Below are 19987 nucleotides of genomic sequence, written 5' to 3'. Positions count from 1 at the left end.
CAGTTTTATAAATCCACCTGTTCCCTTTCATGTTATAGGTGTCACATATGTTATACGTTGAATATAAGATATGTGTATATGTGGTGAAAAGAAAACAAATTCAAAACCTAGAATTTAATGCCATATTAAGCCTTTACAGACGTTTACGTCATAGTTTTGAAACTCTGCCCATGTTTTATATTAACATCATACCTTTACATATGAAATGAATGTCTTTAACAATAAAAAGCAAATTATCTCACTTAAAAGTCTGTGACCAACATCTGAACTTAAAAACAACAACCTGTCATACAAACAGCATGTTCTGGCAAAACAGCACCTACCAGGAAAACCCTGTTCACCGCAAAGGTCAACTTAATCTAAATCATTACACCTCCAATAGGGGAAAAAAGACAAATGACTTTACCTAATTGAGTTCCAGCTGAGAAAACTGCTTGAGTTGAGCTCTTACAACAAGCAAAATGCATTAAGGATTGCTAAGGTTGCATCAGCCCACGGCGCTTAATGAACTCAGGGGGAAACAGAACTCTAAATCAAGTCTCCTTCTGTCACCAAGGGAGGTATCTCGTGTTCTTCGATGGATGTTTCATCACTTGCTTGGTTTAATGTTATGAACCCTGCAGTGATCTTGTGGCACTTTCCCAAATGAGCTTGATGAAACTAAATGGGGAGCCCATTATGTTAGCGTGCTGATAAATGATTCAGCTTCATATAAATGGAGGGAACTCTGCTAAGTTGCAAGATCATTTATCTCGTGTCAACATGAGCCCTGCCGTTAAGCAGCTGGTGTCTACCTAAATTCATTCATTTTATAATAAAAAAAAAATGTCACTTGAATTTTAAGAAATGATTTGAAATAAATTAAATGGAAAGTATGCGTTAAAACATTTGGACAACTGCATTTGTAGTTGCACAGGTACACTCAGATATACTGTAAGAAAAGCATACGAGTGAAATCAAGAAGCTATTGCTAATTCTAATGACTAAAGGGAGTTTTGCACAATCATCCCGCAAGAAATGTGTAATTAACAGCACTCTGAAGTGCCAAACTAATATAATTTTTTTTCAAAATGTGTGAACTGACTTTGTTACTTGATTATGCCTTAAGGAGAAAGCAACAACACCTTATTCCCTCTTGAATAATTTATCTAAGGGTATCTCCAAAGGCAAGGCAACAAGGGAAAAAGCATCTTGATAATGACACAAAATACACACAGGTACACTTAGATACAGGAGGTTACAGTGGGGGTGGGGTGGCTAAAGCAATAGCTAGAGTATAAAATATAAATAATGCAACAGCCACATAACAAATTACAGTCCAAAATTACTACATGTTGGTGAAAAAAACGCTCCTCTGATCAAATAGTGAAAGGAAAATTACTGAAGCGTCACAAAGACAGTGTTACCTGCAAAACAACTTTAATGGAATAATTAAATATTGTGTTCAAATTTAATTAACCTTTTAATAGCATATGACTTTTTCTAAGTGCTCAAGTATAATAACTTGTTTTTAAAAAAACTGCTTGGTATTACTTCCCATAAAGTCTTTAATGAGTGTGGGATATATTCAAATCATTTAACTTCATCTTGCATCTATACCAAACTAAAGAGTGGTACTTACAGTTTTATTGTGGGGTAACCGCGAACACCAAACTCTGATGCCATTCCTGCAACACAGAAAACAATGCAAATCATGCTTGCTTTTTTTGAAAGGCTTAATCTCCACATCTTGAAAGACGTCTCTGTCTTTGAAAGATTTTAATACCCTATTGTAATCTTCTTAAAGGATTCAAATGCTCTCCTAATTTAATCTCACTGCAAAAATTAAGTATATCTCTCTGAAGCATTACAGATTCAAAAAGAAAGACGCTTGGCTGTGGCTGGAGAATACGTGTCCATAGATTAATCTTGCAGTTAGCAGCTGCTTAATAAGACACAGAACTGTTGCATTTGTAGCAGTATAATTTTTACTCTAACACACTTGTAATATTGCTGTACCAACATCGCTACACGTCACGCAAATGTCACAGTAACCGGCATTAATACTCTAATGTTTATATTGAAAGCATCATGATGTTGAACAACATGGTCCATTACAGAGAAATGTTGTCTCTAGCACATAAAGTAATCACCTGGGGGCACGCAAGCTCCAGGGGAAGACATTAAACTGCCACATGATTTACTCACCAGAGTAAGCCGTAGCATCCATCTTTCCCACACGAACCGGCGACCCTGAGCTCTTCAGCTCAGCTCCTACCTCATGCCATATTGGCTCTAGTTTTTTACAATAGCCGCACCACGGCGCATAGAACTGAAAGAGACCACAAGAATAAAAGAAAACATTCTTTAGATCATGTACAACCTACTGTGAAGTCTTTCATATAATCATAAACTATATTAATAGCGACCTTAATATTGCGCTGTCAAGATTCACCCCATTGTTGAAAGGACAAACACAGCTGAGTTAAAGCGTTATTGGTAATTAACAGCAGATAAAAAAGGAAGAAAAATTGCAGTTGTTTCATTTTAAGCTAAGCTTGTAATAGTGGTTCAAGAACTGTACTCATGTCATCCCATTTTCAAAGATCAGGGAAAAGAGAAGGTGCTTTCAGCTGGTCCTTTATTTCCCAACGGTTCACCACAGAGGATGGATCCGCATATTTGATTTGACACAGAATTTATGTCAGCTGTCCTTCCTTATCCATCCCTCCCATTTATCTGGGTTTGGGACGCTAGTATATTTTCATATTTTATACATTGCAGAAGTCTGAACTTCATGATGTCACATTAACAGTACAGATGCAGTGTCTTTACTACCGCGGCAAAACAAAGGCAGAGTTGTGGTAAAAATAAGGCACACCCTGCTTTTACTAATCAAATGCACTGGTCATTAGCAAATGTGAGCACTGCCATAGAAACAGACGTTTTTCCTGTCTGGAGCACTGACACTTGTTTGGCAGGAAGGAACAACATCTGCAATGCAGTGTCTAACTGTTCTTAGAGAAGCAAAAGCTGCTGTCCATCTGTGTTGGAGAGGCTATATGACCATTTCCAAATAATTAAAAGTGCATCATTCTACAGTGAGAACATGGAAAATTCAAGACGATTGTTAATCTTGCCAGAAGTGGACATCGCAGCAAGTTCACCCTCAGGCTACGTCCACACATACACGGGTATTTTTGAAAACGGAGATTTTCCGTTTTCGTTTTAAAAAATAATCCCGTCCACACGTAAAGGCAGAAATGAAGGAAAACGCTGCTAGGAATGTGCCAAAGCAACAGGTGGCGATATATTCCTGACCGTGCAGAAATGTTGGCCAATCACAAGTCTAGAAGCCACGGTGGGAAAAAGTAAACAAAGGAGGGACAGTAACTGTGTGTGTATGTAAGCATTTAAACACTGCAGAGAGTACAATTATCAGTAATAGTATTGTAGAAACTAATTTCACCAAAACAATAATGTGGCGCACAGTGTGACGTAAAAAAAAAAAAAGGCGCACACCTTTGACGCTGCGTTTTCTGTGTTTTCTCCGTTTTTCTCGTCCACACGTAAATGCAAAAACTGAGTTTTCAAAAATATCCACCCTGGCCGGAGTTTTTAAAAATCTCAGTTTTCAGTGACCGAAAACGCCGTTTACGTGTGGACGAAAGGTGCAAACGCAAAGAAAAATCTGCGTCTTCAAAAATACCCGAGTACGTGTGGACGTAGCCTCAGAAAAACTGCAACAACCGCAGAGCATCTCAGACTCTACAGGCCTCAGTTAGCATCTTAGATCTTAAAGTTAACATTAGTTAACAGGCTGAAGTATGGCTAGTCGTTCTACAAGCTAGTAAATCAGTAGAGACTGGGGTGTACTTAATTTTTCCACAAACTGCTTCTGCATTTTCATGATTTACTGATAATGACACTGTGTGATATGTCACGTGCTGCTGTCCATCTAAGGTTATATTTACCAAATTTTAAGACTTGGTAAGGAGAACATTACTTCTATTATGTCCCAATATGAAAAATGTAGAATTGACAAAGGTCTAACATTCTTTTTGCCATGACGACACATTAGCTACCTCTAAGGGAGACTATAATTAAATGTTAAACTCTCTCTCCTTTTTAATATCTGTCTGTTTGCTGGTAAGATTTATAATACAACATGGGTTAATGAAATATCCACAGATAATCCTTATGTACCCATATGTCTTCAAAATAAAAGCTGTTGTAACATTTTCAGCACATGTATAGAAATATTTCACAGTAAAATATATGCAAAGGTACAGGACTTTTAATTTAATTGATTGAGGAAAGGTTGAGTTTATGTGAACAATGTAATGAAGTCTTAAGAGCTTGAAAAGAAGGCGACTGGACTTCTTTTGTCAAGCTCCTGAAGCTACCATGACCTGGACAACTGAGAACCTACACAGACATAACGTAATGAAGTATGTTTCACAGGACAAGAGAAAATAAAATACTAACATGACACACTATGCTTACCAAACAAAGAGAATAAAAGGCCATTTAGGATAACTAAAAGACAGGTACTGTAAGATGAAACAGAGTTCATGTGAATGAAGGAGAAAACTGTGACATCTATGTTGTCAGTGTTAGGTCATGTTAGCTTTTGACCATTTAATTTGCCTTTTTGCGTTCTTTTGCATGAAATACACTTCAGCAATGACTGACTTTAAGTCAGACTGTGTTCCATTTCCTCACTTGGAGGAAAAAGTGCCAGACCATCATTCCAGAGCACTCCGGCAGCACTAAACGTAGGGTTCAACAGACAGGCATGCACAAAATGACGACATGCTCATAAGAACAAAACAACCCGCTAAAGGTTGCATGTCACGTCTTACTCCACCACCACAGAAAGATCTTCACACAGAGGTGAGATAGTAGCATGAGAAAGTATGATTCCCAATGCTCTTAATCATCACTTTAACCAGAGGGCCATTTGAGGTACCATTGCATTTTACAAGTTAGGCAGTCTTCATCAGTGGAGGTTAAGTATGTCTGAATTTATGAATAACAAAAAGTAGTGTATTAAAGGCTTGTTTTATCTGGTCTCATTTAGTGTTTGGTTTTTGTCTGTTTTTTAATCATCATCTTTATTGAAATGTTATTATAAGTCTATTATATTATATGTGTGACTATTACATGTCTTATGTAACTGGTTACGATTCTTTGTATACTTAAAACACTGGTTTGTATCTGCTCTCTTGTGCAAGTTAATTTTATGGCTTTTTCGGTTACACCATATTTCTCCTGTACTAATTTTACACATTGGTGCTTTATTGTTGATTTAATGGCTAACCTAACATGTGACCATGGGTAACAGTTACAGTGGTCTTTCTCCACCGAAAGCCAAAAGGATTACAAAACTGTTAGTATGGCAGTAAAAGACAGAGATTCAGTGTTAAGTAGAACTTGTTGACTAATTTTACGTAAAAGCCTTTTGCTTCAGTGATTGTCTGCTTTGTTTGAATTTCTTTTTAGGAGCTTAGTTTCCACAAATTACACAAAATATAACAATTTCATCAGTATAAGAAAACAACACAAAAATAAATCTAATGTCAGAATTCACCATGGAGCCCATAACGCGCAGCAAAAGCAACTTTTGCTACTTTGGGTGTCGACACAAACCCTGTTTCAAAGCTCTCAGAGCCCCCCGGCTTTGCCGTGCATGCATGACTTCTCATTCACTAATCACAGGGGACTGTTTGCACGACCCCCTCCCTTATGACATCCCACCCTGACTCCCATTGCTTCCGCAAGGGATGATTCAGACAGTGGCGTGCTGGATATGAAGTAAACCGTAGCTCAATGGACCCAGATTAGAGTGTGTGTTTGTGTGGGTCCATAATGTCAAACTCACATCAACCAGCCAGACGTCATTCACTCTGGTGTCTTTAAATCTATGGAAAAGAGAAAAAACGTAGTTGTAACCATTCAGCTGAGACTAGACAGAAATGACAAGTTCTGACAATCAAATAAAGCACATTAAAATTAATGAATAATAAAATCAAATGAAATACCACAAAAGACTGTGAGTATACCATATGGGTAAATCTCTTAAAGTGTCTTCTTTGGTCCCCACAGCAATCCAAAGTCATATTTAACGTAAGAATCATATTCTCACATTTAAACTGCTGACAATTGGGAGGCTGAAAAAAATCAATTAAAGCCTGTGGCGTGCAGACTACTCTCTGCCCATTGATGAGCTAATGTTTAAATTGTCATCGGCAAAATCATGAAAAATGTTCCAATACAAAGACAGGCTTATTACACACAAGAGAGATAATCTACAGAGACCTTTCACCACAGGCATCCAATTAAAAAAATAAAGCACTGTGCAACTAGAAAGAGAGGAAATCAGCATCACCACCATGTATTTTTTTCTGCTAATGCAACCACTGCAATGTGGGCACTTTTTACCATACAGGCTTTAGAGCATTGCTAAAGTACAGGAAGTAGGAGCAGTGAGCCACTTTGCTCCACACGGAGCATGATTTCTAAACTCGGAAGTTGCCGTAGCAGGAAACTGAATTGGTGAATCAATGAAGGGGGGAAAGCACATAGTAGTGCATCACTTACGTGTCATCTAGGTCTTCAACAAATGCAAGCACCGCTGAACTCAGGAAAGCCGCTATAACTGTGACGGTAAAAGAAAACACTGAAATCAGACAAGGTGTTTATCTCAATGTGAAGCTTTACAGCTTTAGGGTTTCTTTTCCTCCCCAGCATTAAACCTCATGACTGAAGCATCACCAGCTAAAGCTGTCGCCCCTCCGGCTAATGTGCTTCAGTTTGAGCCGCATTTTCACCAACGGCAGCTGCAAGGGGCCTTTAAACTGATGCTGGGATAGCGTGTGTGGTCCACTGTTATTCATACAGGAAATACAAAAGCTGAACATACCTCCACAAGCCAGGGAAGCTTTTACTTCTGCCATTGCTTCGAGTGGAAACAGCAAGCAGGAAACAACCGCTAAATCGACCTCCCTCCGCGCATGCGCCGGGTTGCGCAGCCTCCTGAAGGGGTTACCAAACAAAACGGTTCCTCCTTTAGCTTTTTTTTGTAGTTTAATTTTGTTTTAATAGTATTTAAATCGCTTTTGATTTGTACCACTTACTACATTTTTTACAGAAGATTTTCATCGACGTTTACGCCATGTTTACTGACTATTTTTTCCACTTTATGAACGTACACAAATGCAAAAATATAAGTATTTATACTGATGAAACTGCAAGTCAAGGTTTGTGATGCAGGTCGTCCTAATAAACAGAGGTGGTTAATAACAAATAATTAATGAATATTTATTGTGTTATGTTCAATTTAGTTTTTTATTTTTACATTCCGTTGATAGAACATTTTTTCCACAGTTAAATAGAATGATAAAGATTATCTAATGAAAACAACACAAGGTACTGATGTTGGTCTTTCTGTTTGTTTGTTTGTTTGTTTGTTTGTTTGTTTGTTTGTTTGTTTGTTTGTTTGTTTGTTTGTTTGTTTGTTACGGGTGCCTGGTTGCTGTAATTATTTACTTACTTCATCTTCATCAGTTTCCCCCTTTTTTTAATCAGCAACCTTTTAACTGTACTGAATTTTGCAGAAGCGACACTGATGACGACTACCTGTACCCACCATCAGGTGTCGCTCTAAGATAACGGGCAGCGGGCCAAGCACCTCAATGCCTGTGTACTTTCATAGAATAAAGCGATCATATACAATAAATATCATCAATATTACGATACATCTCTCTGTCTTCACTTTTTTGTTTGTTTTTAGTAGCATCTTAAATACATAAACATTGAAATACTACCAAACAATCGCGCTGATTTATACACATTCTTTTTGTTTTCTTTTGTTTAACACAATATTTTAACCATGATCTTTAAAAAGACAGAGAAGAAAGACTTTTGCAGTAAAGGGAATCTTGCATCTCAATATTTTACTCAGAATAAGAGAATTTTTTCACCATCATTTGAACATACCCAAAGCATATGCCAGTGATTGCCGTCCAAATTTGTGCACTGCTTCCAATATGGCTCCAGTGACTTGGAATATTTGCTTCTGATATTCATATTTACAAATCATGACTTTCCAACCAAATATTCTCCACTTCTTTGAGTTTGTGGATGAGTATTGTGCACTTATCACTGAATGCCTCTGAATCTCATATCCAACACTAATGATTGTAGCCACCTTGCTTCTCAAGTTACCCACAGTCTACTGCCGTTCTATGACCCTAAGGTCCAATCACTTCATGCACAAAAGACATCACAGGACCATTTGTTTTATTGAAAACATATTTATTTGTTTTGAGAAGGTTTTTTGAATAATAGTTTGTATCTAATACTGAATATCTTTAAGGTTATCAAACATGTTTGCACATAAACTTCATCTTAGAAGTTTATAATTAAGATTCATATTTACAAACCAAAGGTTCATCTCACATATGACGTACACAAGTAAATATACAATACATTACAAGGCATAGAATGGTTAGCTTCACAGAATGTGGCTGAAATTTACAAAATAAATAAGAATATTTTGTGTAACTTTATTTTCTTTTGTCTTCACTTGTCTCTCTTCAAACCTCTGGCTGGCACACCAGGCATGTAGCTTTGTTTCAGAGTTTCACTGGCACTGGAGTACCAGCGTTGTGTTGTGTTTTTCCTCATTGCATTGAATGCATTGAGTACCATTTCAGAACTTCATATTCAAAATAAACTGAATGCCATAAGCTTGCAATCAGACAAATATCAGACAATTTCATGTAGAACAAAATCTTGGTCCAGAAATTTTAGTGGAAAATTCCAGTTTTTTCGCACCTTAGACAGAAATGCTTATGTACAAAATCAGCACGTCATTCTTGGTCCAAAACACAAGAAGAGAAAGCATGAAATACTTTTGTATCCTGTGAAAGAGCTGTACTTTCTCACGGGGTGAATAGCGATCATGACTGTGTTACTAAACAGATTCATGTGGAGGATCGCCATGCTGACGGCTCATGTGCCAAGTTTGTGCAGGGTTGAATGCCTTTGTATTTGGAAGGGCAGGAACCTGGACACAAGCTGTTAAGTTACATTGTAAGGCCACGGTGACTCCTGCGGTGACAAAACCGCTGAAGCAAAGACAGCTAACACAACACAAATATACATTTTTAGCATTTGGGTCACATTCAAAGCATCTGCAATGCACCACTGAGTTCTCAGTTTCCGAAGTAAAAGTGCCCTCCTTATAGTACAAACATACAAAGGCATGAATTTTAACCAATTGTTTGCCTTTCTTCACAACTTTTCCTATAGAAATTTGTAGTACAGCAAAGTTGTTTGTCTTCTTTACATAAAGAGAGGACTTGTTCTGGCATCACAGGCCAAGCTGCAGACTCCCACACTCGGCTGTCTGACTGAACCCACTCATGTCATCTTACAAAAGTGACCTCAATGGAGCCTTTAAACAAAGCTTTCTTTGCCCCATTTTATCACTCATCAGAAAACAACAACAGCAGTGACACGATTCAGTTTTCCACAGGCTACACTCACTCTTGACACCAAATTATTCCTTTATGGACAAAAAAATGAGCATTATTATGAAGCTACATGTCTAACATCACAATTCATAATTCAGACAAAACTAATACAAAAAACGTCTCATCAACATCAAACTCGGCAGCATTTATCTGAACACAAAGCAACAACATAACAACCAAACTTTGTATTTTCTTTATATTATTTTAACTGACAGCAGTCCAAGGCCCAACTGAAACATGAAAATGAATCTCCTGCTGATGTTTATGCTGCTGGAGGATAAGATGACATAATTCTTGCTCAATTCACCATCATAATCAAAACCTCTGTGGTTCAGTCCTGGGACAGATACAAAATTGAAAACCTTGCCCCCCAGTTTGTGGACTGGTGTTTGCTTTGACTGGTCAAATAGGACTGAAAAAGCACTGCGCACACGTCAGTGCCTTTAATTTAGCAATTGCAACAATTTGTCACAGGCAACATCTCCAAGACTAGCTAAATTCCACAATCGTCTACCGTCAGATGTTTTCTAGTTTCATTCAGCTTTCAACGTACTGTCATAACAAAGATCCCGCTGCACGACACAGCAACAAAATCAGAGTTTTCCTGTGAGTTTTAAGCTTTTACAAACCAGAACATCTTGCTTAATGCTGGTGGAAACTGCACCACACAAAAAAATCCTATAAAAATCTCCTTAACTGTTTTTTTGTTTTTTCCTAAGTGGCATCATGAATGCTTCCATAAATTACTTTTGCTTCCTAATTTCCACTGTTGCGTAGTCGCCGCTACAATCACACCCCAACCTACAGATTTTAGTTCTTTTAAGTGGCCAAACAGCACGTTAAAAGTGTCACTGAGGACTGAGGATCTATACTGTGTGGCTGCCTCAGGTACATCACCTGAAAGCCTTTTGAAGTGGAAAAAAAAAGTAAGGCTCTGGATGAGGCACATCGGTGATGTCACATAAAGTGGATGAAAACAAAGGCGTGTTGCTGTAGCGCTCCTCTAATACTACTGTGCAAACTGTACACCCAGCCAACTCCAAAATGACCAATGCTTATTTAAAAAGTTCTTAAAGTCGCTGGAATAAGCAGCAGCTACGTGGTGCGCAGCATTGCATAGTTGAGTTCCACTGAGGACTACATATTACAGCGTGACAAGCCATCATCGACAAGCATCTGGTAGATCAATGCTCATTCCAGGATGTCTGTTTCAAATGGGACCAGATGGTAGTAGGAGAGGTTGGTGACATATGCTTCTGTTTCTTCATCGCACACATCTGTTTCCAATGGCAAAAACTCTGTTCCATCTTCATACCTGGCAATAAAACGAAAGACATACTGGGTTAAAACAGGCCTGTGCAGTTTACCCCAGGAATCAAAGGTGTGATGTAAGTGTCAACATCAAAACACTGACAAAACTTTAAAGCCGTGCTGCCATCTATGGGTGATTTACATTGTTTTTGTGTTTCTGTGAAGTACCGAGAGGAATGTGTTCCTCTTTTGCTTTCTACACACACCCAGGGAAGGAAGAGCTGCACAGACACACTTCCTGTGCTATGTGAAGCGGGTGGAGGGTCCTGGGGTAGGTTCACATTCTAGGACCTCTTTACTCACCAAAGCATTTATTGTATACACTCAAAGGCAAGCATGGAAATCCTCACATTTGTGAGAAAGCAAGTAGGTAGTTTCTTACACTGAAGTGGCCTTCAATCCTACAACTGTGTTAAACTCTCTCTGGCCCTTAATGTGATTTTAAACATAGCTTTCTTGCTCAGTAACATGTGCAAAGGCAGATACAATAATGACTGAGCGATCCTTATACTCACGTATGTTCTACAGAGTCGGTCGATGAAGGTCTCTCTTTTTCTTCGGGGATACTGTGATCGAACACGATGGTTTCTGTGTTGGCCAGACAAAATCCATTGGACCGCATGATTTCTGCAAAATGCAGAGAGGAATATTACATCATCCTTAAAGAAATCATGAAAAATAACTGAAATGTAGTTATATTCACATTAAATAAGTATATGCACCTGATATCTTGATTGGACTGTCAAAGCATGGCTGGATTCTGTGGACTTTGTCGTTCCTTAGCACCTGATCCAGGGGCGACCGCTCAAAGAAAGTCAGCATCACCTCTGATCTGGAATACTAAAGAAAGAGGTTTTTGAGTACAGAGCTTATGTTCTCATGTAAGGAGCTTTTATAAGTCTATATGACATGCCATCAGATGAAATACCATCAGATGAAATACCAACCTTGCATGGCATGTTGATTGCATTCTTCAGCAGCCTTTCCACTTCGTTTAACTTCTCCTCGATGTCGGTCGCTTCCTTGATTTTCACCAGCCCTGAAAGAAACAAAAAGAACTCTAAGTGATTGCGGTACGCTGGATTTGGCTGCTGATTTGAATTCCTGTCAGTGAAATAAAACTCTATTAACTTGATTCCTTCGATTTAAAACCATCCACTGGATCTCCATGAAGCGTTTTACATCTGTTCATGTCACAGGCCGCCGAGGCAGACCGTGTGTGGGTTAGTGTTGAGGACCCAGGAGCAGACAGAGGCGAGGGGATGAAACTTGAAAGCCCAAAAATGGACCTTTATTTTGCTAGTTGCAGGTGATAACATACAACAGAGTTAACTAAGAAAATACTGAGTCAAATACAACCTAGAACTTCAACTTAAACTGCGAGAATAAACTATGATCAGACACGGGGTGAGAAACACAGACAACACGACGCTGAACACAGGAAGACTGAGGACTTAAATACACACATGAGGTGATCAGGAGAAGTGGAGACACACGAGGACACTGCTGACTCGAATGAAACATAATGACAACACAGGGGAGAATTACACCGGACACACTAACATGAGACACGGACCTTCAAAGTAAAACAGGAAACATGACAGGCACAGACTAGACACTGAACTAAACCTAAGAACAAACTCTTAACCAGAATAACACTGAAATTTAGGATTATAATATTCAAATCAGGTGCCTTTAGTATAGATGTTTTTGGTGAGCCCTTATCATTTGTACATAGAGACTGATGTACAAAGAAACTTTCCCTCCATGAAAAGGCCAAGTGTAACTATTTCTGCACCTAGAAAATGAAAGAGGGCAATCTCTACGACCTTTACATCCATCGCTGTGTTAGCTTTCTGTAGGTCAAAACACAAAAGCCAGACAGATTTTAATTCATCCCAACTCTTGAAAAAGACTGGCTCAAATGCAAGAGTCCTTTTTATTTCGGTAACCTTTTTTCTCACAATGCCCCATGATATTTACCTCTCGTAGGAGGAGAGAAAAACAGACCACATACCATTGTCCTTAGAGCATAAAAAACTGCCACCGCAATTGCTGGCATTTGTATAACAGCAGTAATAACAGAGGAAAGTAATAATAGGTGGTGGAGTGGCTGCAGAACAATGTCTGCGATAGCACGCTAATCCTGCATAAAACTAGGAATGCAATTTAAGAGGCAGTGGGAGCGTAAAATCAGCACATTTGGTAATAGAAGGCTACCGCCGCTATGAGTGAGCAAGTCAGCAGAGCATCATTTACAGCCAGCCTGCTGACAAAGGGATGTGGTGAGGAGAATAATGATGAAGACTGCAGCCACAGGGATGTGGCTCTGTCTGAACTGACTGGGACAGATGAAATGTAGTCACACAGTGGTTACATGGAAGCACTGAGTAAGACGACCTCTATGCACACTCACAGGCTCATCCATTTATAATGGCCCACAGTGATGACATCACATCCTGGGGGATGTGAAGAGTGATTTGGCAGTTGAATCATGACTAGGTGCCCAATCTGAAGCTTGTGTTGTGCCCTCCTTCTGTTTAACTCTGAAATATCTCAATATAAGGAAGTGAAATACAATTTCAACCCTACATCTCAATTTTTCTTCGTGATAAAGAAATGCAAACAAAATCTGTCAGCATCTTCGGGCTTAAATTGAAAGAAATAAATGTGCAATAATACAGAAAAATTCTGGTAGTGCATTGCCCAGCCTGACTTGTGATTATAAAACAGAAAGTTTTTGTTCATTCACAGAAAGTATTTTTAAACTAAAACAGAAATTTCTGTTGTGAATAGACACATCGGCCACTTAATTGTTTCTCACTTAGTTACATTGGTATGGTATGAATGGCCATAGGGGTGTTCTTTTTAAGTAAGAAAAGCTGTAAAATGTATAAAAATATTGTTAAAAGTCCAAAATCTATGCCCTCCTTCACATTTTAGTTCACTAATTTTCTTCAGTTTTCTTCAACGATCTTTTTTGTTCTTGATAAAAACAAGATGATACCTAAATAAGTACTAATGCACAAGGAAAAAGCAATGACGAAGTTTATCTACACTTTTGTCAAATAAAAAGAAGAAGAAAATGTTCAAGAGAGACAAGATCCAACCAGAACTACTTAAGATGTGTAGAAAGGCAGGGCAAGTTTGGAAGTGATTCAATCAGAAGTAAACTCCTTATGCAGTTAGGTTAGACACGCACAATTTCATCTGGCCCCGGGAAACAGGGTGGGAACAGGGGTTTAGCTAACTCCTGTGCTGCCTGTTTCTCATGAAAACGTGACAAAATATCAACGTTAAAAGTAGACAAATGGACATATTACAAATTTAGATGCCTAAATTAGGACAAAAACTAATTCACATTTACTGTCAAAATGAACACTGCTGTCTTTCACAGGCTGATTCTGGTCCCTGGGCCTTATGTTTGACACCCGTGTTTTAGGCACTTTAAGATGTTTTACTACTAAAGCTAGTGATAGGTTTGTGTCAATATTCAGCGTTGTAAACATGCAAAAATTCGATAAATGTGTTACAGATTGGTCCACTCGACCAGAAAAATCTGGGAGTAGTGTCAGTAAATAAAAGCAGCTGTATGGAGAGTAAGTAAAAATTGTTTAAAATATGTAGCTGAAGTCAGAAAATAACTTTGTGGATTAAACAAGACTAGCTTCACAATGTTGGAAATGTGTCCATAAGTTCATTAGGTTGTGTTACAGTTGTTCATATTAATTCAAAACCTCGGGAGGTTTCAAGTGTGAGTCAGCAGTCAGCAGTTAACATCTTAAACGGAAACAAAGCCTGGATGACAACGTCACTGCGGAGACTTCAAACCACACCCTGTCTTGTTAGTTGTTATCGTCGGGGACAGATTTCAAAGTTTGTGTCCACTGATGTAGTACAGTAATGTTATAAATTACATGAAAAGAAGTACACTTTATTGCATGCATGCACGCAATCCATCGAATGAATGAATTATGAGGAATAAATCATAAGCATTTAATCTTAGAGATTTGGAGCAATCAAGCTCATAAATTGCTGTTCTTTTCTTCAGAGTCTGATCTTGGCTGTGTCTTTGCACATAAATATTTTCAAAGTGGGAACTAGAGAACATCTTGGGTAGGGGTGACAACGATGGGACGTTTTTCACCGCATAATCTGGAAGACTGCATATAACACCAAGACTCAAACGTGTGCGATGTGCCAAAGAGAAGTGTGTGTGTGTTTCTGCCAGTTGTGCAAGTTGTAACCACTGTTAATCTGGTGTGTGTAGCTTGATTATGTGTCTAATTAGAGAGTGCAAATATCAGCACGTAACTGCTGCCATCAGTTGGCTTCATACGGTGTTAATCAGTCATAAGGCCCAATGTCGTGTAAGCATGTTATTGTAGATGACAAATACTGATTAATGTTTATTTTAATCACACAGAAAAACTTTTGGATGAGAAAAAATAGTCATTAAAGAAAGTTTTGGAGCGGATTTCGTGCCGTACTTCCACTAATTAGCTTTGGAAATCACTCTAACACATCAATCTTTACACCAATATTAGAGTGCTTCGCTAGATTACTGACATGTGACTCATGAGTTTAATCCAGGATGTCTAATTTTCTGTGTTGGCTAGAATTACATGGTTGTAAACTGATTTTTCTGCTTGGACTTTCTGGTTACAGTGGTCCATGCACTATAAACAATTAAACAACACTGTCATTGGTGGTATAGAGGAAATTATTCTACAGTGAAACTATTTTCACTTTACCCTACAGTGACCTCACAACCAGCCATTTTGGCTCTTTTTAGTTGTCTCTTAGTAGCTTTCACTTTTGATTACTGTACTTCTATTTTTAAGAAGAACATGTGACTGTGTTTATTTACCTGGGGCTGCTAGTTGGTAAAATGTGATCAGTAATCAGTACCACTAATTTTAGTCATTATAAAGGTAGATTATTATAAAATGCCATGGTGACGAGAAGCTCTGTAATATTACAAAAAATAGAAGCATGTGTATAACAGGAACTCAGCCGTCCCCACGTCTTCCTCATGCACATTATCTAGTCATCCTATGTTGTAAGAGCCACATTTCACAGTTATCTTCTGCAGGGATCTGATAAGCTGCAGTCAGCAGCACAGTACTTAATCATTCAACCACTAACATGCCACAGTTTGTCAACACATTATTCCCGAATACTTCAGTCATCAAGCCCCAGGCATGGTCAGAAAGAGGATGTTACTTTTATTAGCAAGAAGTTGCACCAAGTTGTTGCTGCAGGCCATTTTAATCTTTACACGTGCACACTATATTTCCTGTAAAATCTCTATTTGCAGCCGCAACGTGTATGCTGCCATTTGTTTGGTTTCACAAAGTAGCTGCTTCGTGAAAAGCTGAAATGGCTCAGCTTGATTCAGCTGTCATTAAGCTGGAAGTTAAAGGAAGACTTTGGCATTTCGAGGAATTTAGTTTCTTGAGTTATGCTTGGTGTTGATAGTGTTGCACGTCCACAAAGCTCACCTGCCCCTCCGAGATCATTGATAAAGGCAGCAATGTTGTTTTGTATTGATTTTTCTTGATTAGATTAAACAACTATGTTAAATAGCAACATTTAGAGATGACATGAGAGCGGATCGTGTACCTTTGAAAGGTGCTAGGTTAGGTGAATTCTCCTGTTTGTAGCCATTCTGAGCACATTAATGATCAAATTGCCTATTTTCTTCACTCTAATCTCTCATCTAATGCAAATTGTGAACAGACAATGCATGCACATCACATTTTAAATGTCAAATTGCATGAAAATGATGTGCACATATTCCTTTTTTTTTATTATACAGTGCATTATATGTAGTCTGCCAATTTAATAGCCTCTCCACAGTGTCAAAGTGTCACCTTCACTGCCTACAACAGAGTAAAAATTGAGGTTGTATTATATTGTTTAGCATTCATATATTACTGTAAAAAAAAGGCTAAAATAGAAAAACTGCTTCAGTAGGCAACAGAAGCTGACAGTTTGTAAGAGTGATTTCAACGCTGTCTGCGTCTACATTCCTTGATCATATCTTGCTCACATGGAATGTGAGCAATTGCTCGCTGTCTGTATGCTCATGGAGTCACATGTAAGGTAAGTGTGATGAGGCCCTCGCAGACCAGCGGTACTAAATATGGGAAGTCCACTCCTCCGCAGTCGCCCTCTTTCTCATCATGACATAAGTCTGAAAAGCTCTGCACGCCTTCCTTGTTGCCTAGACGCAGCACAGAAACAGGAAAATATGACCAGAGCCAGAAATTGTGGCAAAGTGGACTGAGAAAGGGCAGACCTATGTTCTTTTTTTTCCAATCAGGGCAGCAATTAGATGGGATGCAAAGGAAATATTAAAAAGGGATAGGAATTCAGGAATTCCTCAATTTTTTTTTTACCCTGTGGCTCACAATCCGTCAATGAAATGCTCAAACCAGTTTCAAACACTAAAATGGTCTTGATGTCTCCTTCAGCTTCATCTATCATTGAGCTATAATCAGCATGAGAGTGACAGACGGAATAAAGAAGTGAAAAGTGAGTCATGAGATCAAAAACGTCTCGTCCCAAAATGCATTCCACACTGCACTGGCTGAGGCGAAGCAGCTAGCTGTCAACAACTCTGTCAGCTATTTTAGTGCCTGAGCAGGAAGCCAGCCTTTCCAGTCCCAGCTAAAGGGATGTCTCCAAAACACTGGTATAAGCTCAGCAAGTAGACACGAAAGCAAAGTGCCAAGGAGATGGGGAGGGGGAATCATCTCTCACACAGGAGAGGCTGGGAGCTTTGCCAAATTTGTGACAGTTGTGGGGTATCCAAATCCTGAATGCTGGAGGTTCACACATAGTATACCAAAAGACTGCCCTCTGCAAAGCACTGCCTTATATTTTACTGTTTAAATTACCTGATATCAGTAGCACAAAATCTTTCACATTCCGCTTTGGACGAATGTTTAGTTATATTTACTCAAAATTAAGTGAAGTAAACCAGGACCACTGTAATTTAAAAAACAAACAAACATGTTATTTCTGCAGTAGTTTGTGGCTGGATGGCTCTCCCGCACTTCCATTTAAAAAAAATAGAAAGTGGAAAAGAGTGCGGGAAAACCACTAAAAAAGACCCCTGGATTAAGCCAGACACAGGTGGTTGAAAGTGACTGTGAAAGGCAAATATTGCAACATGGTCAAAGACAACCTAAATAGTATGCTTTGGTTGGATGCTCAGACACAGTAAAGCCAAGCTTTAACTTGAATAACCCGCTTGCTTTTGAAGGAAAAACCTTCACTTTCATATCTTTAAAAGAATCACCAAATTTGGAGACATGTGATGGCAAAATAGTGTGTCAAATAACTGTGATGTTAACCTAAAATGCTACCATCTGGACTAACTGTTTATATCTCAACAAGTTTATATTTCAGCACCCATCTTCTGCAAAACTGTGTAGTTTTATCCCTCATAATAAAAATGTGCATAAGCAATAGAAATATTTTTGCCGTGGCCTTTGATCAAAGTTTTAAGCTACCAGAAAAGACTTGCTCCAGCAGCAAGCTTGTGATGTAAGATGTAAAGAACAGATTTCCACACTGAAAGTCTGCGTTGGTACTTAAGGATCCCCATAGGGAATCCAGCTCCCACAGAGTCATGGCAACAAATCTTACACATAGTGTGTCCAGTCTTTTAGGTCCTAAATATTGGCATAGATTAGAAACACACTGTCAGCACAGACTATGTGATAGTTCTATAGATGTGACATCCTAAAGAGCACAATGTTAATTATTAACCTCCAAGGCTCTGAAGCCTTTCAAATTAGAACCAAGCCTTTGCTGATTAAGCTCAATATTTTTCTTCGTGTATTCTGCTTTGTTAATCACCAGCACTTTAATCAGCCCTGTGGTGTCAATGGATCATTTGCGGATCTGGATCTGACTGCAATGCACAAAAATGCACAAAGACAACAACTTCTGTACTATCTCTTGCAAAATGTAAACAGGAATATAATCTGCAGGAGGATTTCCTTTAGGGAGTCCACCGCAAACTCCAAGACAAACTTTTCAATTAGTTAAAAAAAAAAGTGGTCAGTGCTGATTTAGTTCGAGGTAGCTTCATATTGCTGAAAAATGCTGCAAAAGTCTGGTGAATAGTAGAAAACTGAGCTTCAATTATTTGACTAATGACATAGAAATGCCATCTGCATGTTTAATTGCCTGAAAAATTAGTTTGTTTTCTTTGTTTCGGGACTTCAGAGTAATATGTCTCTTCTGGAATTTGAAACTCGCAGTGCTAAAGAGGACAGGGTGGCCAACTTGCTTCCTACATTTACAGTATAAATGCAATAGCTACGCTCCTGAACGGGAATATAATAATAGAAATTAGTTATTTCTGATACTGCTCGATCATCACTTCCTGCCTTGTAGATTAGTAACTGTCACATGTTATCCGCTATCACACCAACCTTCTATCAGTGGAGATTTGGACAGATCTCGTCTGTCCTCCGGAAAAGACTCCACCAGTCTCCTAAACAGCCGCCCGAGATCAGAGTAACTGCGATGCAAGTATAAAATGTTCCTGTCAGACCACTCGGTCCTGATCTCGAAAAACTCCTCTTCCTCTCCGCTCTGACTGATAATAAGTCTCCGGATCCCGTTAACCCAGCAGTCCCGGACGAACATGTTGACCAGGGACGTCCCTTCAAACACAGCCGATGCCATTCCTCCAAGCCGTCAGTCCAGCATGCTGCGGCGGGCCGGGTGAACAGAGAATGAGGAGGTGTTCGCGATGACAATGTCAAATAAATAAACAAATAAAAGAAGGCAAGGCAACTTTGGTAACTTTTCGACCAGCCCCTGTGTCTGAGCGGCACAGTCTGAGCGGCAGCAGAGTGTGAGCGAGAGGAGGATGATGGCTCAGCCCATCACAGGCGTAATCTCAAACGTGGCATGACTTAGAAAAAAAAAATAGACTTTAGAGCCAGAGATAACGCCCCTGCAAAACTGATTTGGTAATATTGATCCAACTGCAGGTTTTTTTCGTCAATCATTGACAAAAAAAGAGAGAGAAAAGAAGATCCAACACTAAACCCACACCTCTCAAAATAAGACACTGCTCCCTCCCTCTTTGCGCTTCCAGAGCATTTAACCTCACACTTGGATCAGCA

The 19987-nt window shown here is 38.9% G+C and overlaps 2 protein-coding genes across 2 annotated transcripts in view; both read right to left on the bottom strand.

Moving 5' to 3' along the window:
• The window catches only part of tmx3b (thioredoxin related transmembrane protein 3b), a 36008-nt gene extending 28985 nt beyond the window's left edge, over positions 1-7023 (bottom strand). The window contains exons 1-5 of the mRNA XM_085172880.1: positions 6905-7023; positions 6583-6640; positions 5864-5903; positions 2188-2311; positions 1622-1667 (exon numbers count right to left, since the gene is read on the bottom strand). Of these exons, the coding sequence (XP_085029006.1) occupies positions 1622-1667; positions 2188-2311; positions 5864-5903; positions 6583-6640; positions 6905-6938 (302 nt within the window). The 5' untranslated portion in view covers positions 6939-7023. The remainder of the gene's footprint in view (positions 1-1621; positions 1668-2187; positions 2312-5863; positions 5904-6582; positions 6641-6904) is intronic.
• Positions 7024-8277: 1254 nt separating this feature from the next.
• On the bottom strand, positions 8278-19987 carry pxdc1b (PX domain containing 1b). Its single transcript, XM_085172879.1, has 5 exons — positions 19286-19987; positions 11780-11871; positions 11555-11672; positions 11348-11459; positions 8278-10836 (listed from the first exon to the last, which is right to left on the bottom strand). The coding sequence occupies exons 1-5, from the start codon at positions 19539-19541 to the stop codon at positions 10713-10715; spliced, it is 702 nt and encodes a 233-aa protein (XP_085029005.1). The 5' UTR covers positions 19542-19987; the 3' UTR covers positions 8278-10712.

This window comes from Neolamprologus multifasciatus, chromosome 9 (assembly GCF_963576455.1).
Source record: "Neolamprologus multifasciatus chromosome 9, fNeoMul1.2, whole genome shotgun sequence".
In the NCBI taxonomy this organism is placed as follows: Eukaryota; Metazoa; Chordata; class Actinopteri; order Cichliformes; family Cichlidae; genus Neolamprologus; species Neolamprologus multifasciatus.
Note: the sequence above shows the minus strand (reverse complement) of the source record. Positions and strands in the feature narration are given on the sequence as shown.

What these genes read in the sequence shown, in the direction of transcription:
- pxdc1b (XM_085172879.1), bottom strand. Translation starts at nt 19,541, where the DNA reads ATGGCATCGGCTGTGTTTGAAGGGACGTCCCTGGTCAACATGTTCGTC. An exon ending in CAATCAACATGCCATGCAAG is followed by an intron (nt 11,673 to 11,779) that starts GTTGGTATTTCA and finishes CTCTTTCTTTAG; the next exon opens with TATTCCAGATCAGAGGTGAT. An exon ending in ACCGACTCTGTAGAACATAC is followed by an intron (nt 10,837 to 11,347) that starts GTGAGTATAAGG and finishes TTTTATTGCCAG; the next exon opens with GTATGAAGATGGAACAGAGT.